The following is a 4,329-nucleotide window of genomic DNA, read 5'->3' as shown; positions in this document are numbered from 1 at the left end:
CCTGGAGGCACTAAAGGATATTTTATTAATCATTGCTCCTGCTTCACATCTCTCCCTTCTGAAGGTGAGGAGACAGTGACAAAGCTGAGCAGAGGCCAGTATTTTCATTTGTGGCTCTGATCCCTTTGTCTTTAGACTGACACCAAAAATGGGTTTGGAGACACCTACAGTGAAGTGAACTCTATGAGGAAAATAGTTTAGCCAGATCCTCCTGATCAAGTTAATTAATAAATAGATAAATAATCCCTCATTTCTTTCAGAAGGCTTTCTTTTCATGCCAAATGGAGAAAGGGCCCAAAGAGCTGTCTCTGTGTGGCTCTTCTGATCTTGGTCCATGTTGGTAGGGTGTGCAGGAGTGGAGGCCCCATCGCTTGCTGTGGAGCAGGGCTGCGCTGCGACATGACCATGGTGGCTTCCATCTGCTTCCCTGCAAAACTTCACAGACAGGGCTCTCAGGGGACTTTTGAGTCTCTATTGATGTAGCATGCACAGTACTGAGCAAAAGAAAAATCATGTGGGTCTGGACATGATGAGAGTCTGAGTCTTACGGTACAGTGTACTGCTCCTCCAAACACTGTGTCAATGAGTTTATCATTCACCTTTCCTAATATGCAGTTTGACCCCACTGTTTAGACATGCTAATAATCATACTGCTTCATATGGGACAGTACAATCATTCATGCCTCTTATTTGTATTAACCTATATTACTTTGTAAACAATATTTTAAAATATTAGTTTAAAACATTGTATTCACCATTTATCTAGTAATTCTAAATAGTGATTTCAAAGAATTTTATAAAGATATTAATCCTATTTTTCAAACACTGAAGCTGAAACACTCCAAGACTAAATGAATCACCCTCTTCATTAATTTTATAGATTGGACTGAAACTCTCACCATAGTGATTTATAATCTAGCGTTATCTAAATTTCTGCAGAGTAGATAAACAGCTTAAAAACAGTACATCTGAGCTGAGAACCTCAGAGTAGGATCATCTAACACATTATTTGATAAAACATGACAGGATTTGTTGAAGAACATATTTCATCAACCACATTTGAAACTTCACAGAATCATAAAGTATTAAAAGAAAAGAGCCTTAGAAACAACTCACACCTACTCAAAACAACAGCAAATCATGTAAAAAGTCAGATTTTTGTTCAGAATAGTCAACAAGAAAGAGACTTTCTGCAGTGGACAGGTAGATCCACATGCTTACATCCAATTACATTGTAATCACCAACTTACTAAAAAACGTTTAAGAAACAAAAAATAAACAAACCAATATAAAGTATGCTTTGAACAAAAGAAACAGTTTTAAAGGGAGATTTAACTGTTCAGTTGCTATGTATATACTAGAATTCTAACACAAACCTCATTCAAAATATAATTACAATTACATTAATTACTTATATGTCTCCATATCTTAATTTCCCCCAGGTTATCTTCTAACTAGTTTTGCATGCGTAGAAGCATATTCTGTTAAGTCTTGTGCAGCATGTGTTTCAGCCAATTTTAAGCTTCTCGGGTGAGAGATTCTTTAGATGAGAACTGATATGTGTGAGTTCTGTAACTTTTGTCTCTGTTTTAGTCCCACTTTCTTTCATTCAAATGTATCATAAATTCAGCAGTCTTAAACAGCAAATATGAAATCACAACACATCTTGTACTTGATTTGGTATTTAAGTGTATTGTTTCCTTTCACTGCATTCTTGTTCTTCCTCCTTATTAAATCAGATTGTGAGAGAGCAAGAGTGGTATAGTAAAAAATAAAAAGCAAAGGGTAAAAATGCATATTATTTCAGATGTTATGAAATGTTAAGGAGATTTAATCACAGAAATCCCTGAAAGACTACAACATTTGATAAAGAACAAAGATGTTGAAACAATAAATGCATAAAATCTTTCCTCCAGATATATAACCTGACAGTTTTAATCTTAAACTGCAATATAAGGCTTAGGGAGTCACACTTTCCAAATGACACTTAAAATGCTGGCAAAACATCCTGAATGCCAGTTTCAGCTTTGAATTGACTATGATCAGGATAACAGAGTGTATCGAAGGATATGCTCCAGCTACTACTAGAGATACTGCAACCTTCACAGCATCTTGACTTTGAGAAGTTGACAGTGTCAAAAGAATTTGAGCTACAAAACTGGAAAGATATAGGATCAGGAAAGAAATAATGGATTTAATGACAGTTAGGTGAACATCTATCAAAGGATCCCTGAAACTATCTACATAGCATTGCATCTTCTTGGTGTGTTTGCACAGAGAAGTAATTAATAGGGCTGAGGTTACCACAGATAGTACCAGAGGAAAAAAGCAACCGGCAAAGTAAAGAAGAAGAATGTACAGATGTGAACTATCCCAGTCACTGATGTGTACTGTGCTATTCTCTCTACAGTTCCCAGTTGAGCTGCAGAGGTACGTACTGGGTGTAGTCCATAAGAAAGGAAGAGAAGTCACAGAAGAGACCACCAGTGATCCTAGAAGCAGCCATGGAACCATCCCAGTTATTCTGAGCTTGATTTGCAGCAACAACCATTGGGTAACATTGATTATTTTAGCACAGTAGAGGACATAGAGCCAGGTACTGAACCACAAACTGGCATGGTTTACAAACATCCATACAGCACCAAAAGCTTTGTACACAGAAGCCAACTTAAAAACATCTGTAAAATAGAGACTGTGAATGTACATCATTACAGTCACCTGCAAGATAAATCTTGATGTGCTCAGGAAGATCAGAATCATATCAGCAGCAGAGATTTTTTTGCTTTTTATCCAGTTAATGCTATTAACAGCCGTAATAAATCCATTTCCCATAAATCCAACAACAACTTCAATAGCTACAATACACATTGAAATGATGAGAACTGGAGGCAACATCTCGCTGCTTTGGTCACCTTTGCCTGATTAGCTCGTGAAGCTGTGCAAAAGATGAGCAGATCAGACAGTATATTACTAGCCCCAGCCCCAGTCTGCTTGCCTTATATCAAGGAACAACGACATCTGGGAATGATAGTAGAAAATGTTTGTTGGTGTTTTTCCTGAGCTTGCAAATCAGAGAAGGATTTAATAATTAATTCTAAATTTTTACATGCATAAGATTTGCCTACGTTTTTCATTAGGGATGTGGGATTGTCAGGTGTATTAACTGCCTTATCTTTTATCCAATTATTTATATTCCCACCTGGAATGACAGAAGGCTCTGGCTCTGTGATTGTGACTGTACCTGACAATGTGGAAGAAGATGTATCAAGCAACCCAACACAGCCAGCAGCTTGTCAGGAGATAACAAGAGGTTTTATATTTTAACTATTATCTTTCATATTGTTTTGAAACTCTGTCAAGTATGACCACACTAGTTAATCACCACCATTTTAACATGGTGAAAATTGTACAGCCTTGTCCTGTTTTTGGGGAGCACCCCAGACAAACAAGCTTCCCTATTGCTATTATTTATTGCTTCATATAGTTACCCACTTCTAATGTGTTCATGTGGATGGTCACTTCTATGACCATCTCTTGTGATGGTCATGTATATGGGATCAAAAGATGACAGATTGTGGTTGTATAATGGGGATACTTATGACAGCAGGATAGTGAAGCAGAGCAGTCCATCGAGCAGAACACTGTTAAAGTCCCACCTTCCCCAGCTACTTTCACTGCCATGACCTCTATCCCACCTGCATTTCACAGTGAAGTTTCTCCTCTAGACAGCAGATCTGGACCGCTTTTTCTTTATGGAGTGAAAGTCTGTCATCCATCTGCATATGTGTGCCCTCTTTGGCTAGATGCTGCAATTAGTCCACAAAGATTGGAGGGGAGGTGGTGGTGGTGTTAAAGCCCACAGTGCATTATTTCTAACTTAAAAAGAAATATGTCTAGATTTATGGAACAATTTCTCCTCATTTTCTCAGCCACAATCCCATTAATTCAATCCATTAATGTAATATTGGTGCATTAATGTTGTAAATAAATTATTTTTTGCATTAGGGAAATATGAAACAAGACATGAATACTTTGACATCATGGAAGGAAACGAGATCATTTGGCTACTGAAAAGTACTTTACTTAGGCAGTAAAGTTTTTATCATTTTTTTGTGGAAGGTTGACATATACTTCTGGAGTCCATTTCTCAATGGAGTAAGATGACTCAAAGTGAAAGGCAGACCAAGGTTCTCAATGTGATAAAACCTGCCAATTGGGGATGTACTGTTTACCATTATATCCTATCTTCATCCTAGGATGTACAGCCTATATATATGTATATATATATATATCCAACCATATCTTAGCTTTTGTAGAATTGTTCAGTAG

General features: G+C 37.2%; 1 protein-coding gene across 1 annotated transcript; it reads right to left on the bottom strand.

Moving 5' to 3' along the window:
- Nucleotides 1–1,959: 1,959 nt before the first annotated feature.
- LOC310892164 (taste receptor type 2 member 40-like) lies at nt 1,960–3,486 on the bottom strand (the record flags this gene model as incomplete). Its single annotated transcript, XM_083819553.1, has 1 exon — nt 1,960–3,486. The coding sequence occupies exon 1, from the start codon at nt 2,893–2,895 to the stop codon at nt 1,960–1,962; it is 936 nt and encodes a 311-aa protein (XP_083675679.1). The 5' UTR covers nt 2,896–3,486.
- Nucleotides 3,487–4,329: the final 843 nt, after the last annotated feature.

Source organism: Anser anser (genome assembly GCF_964211835.1).
Source record: "Anser anser genome assembly, chromosome: 1".
NCBI lineage: Eukaryota > Metazoa > Chordata > Aves > Anseriformes > Anatidae > Anser > Anser anser.
The sequence above is the reverse complement of the archived record's forward strand: the minus strand, read 5'-3'. Positions and strand labels throughout refer to the sequence as shown.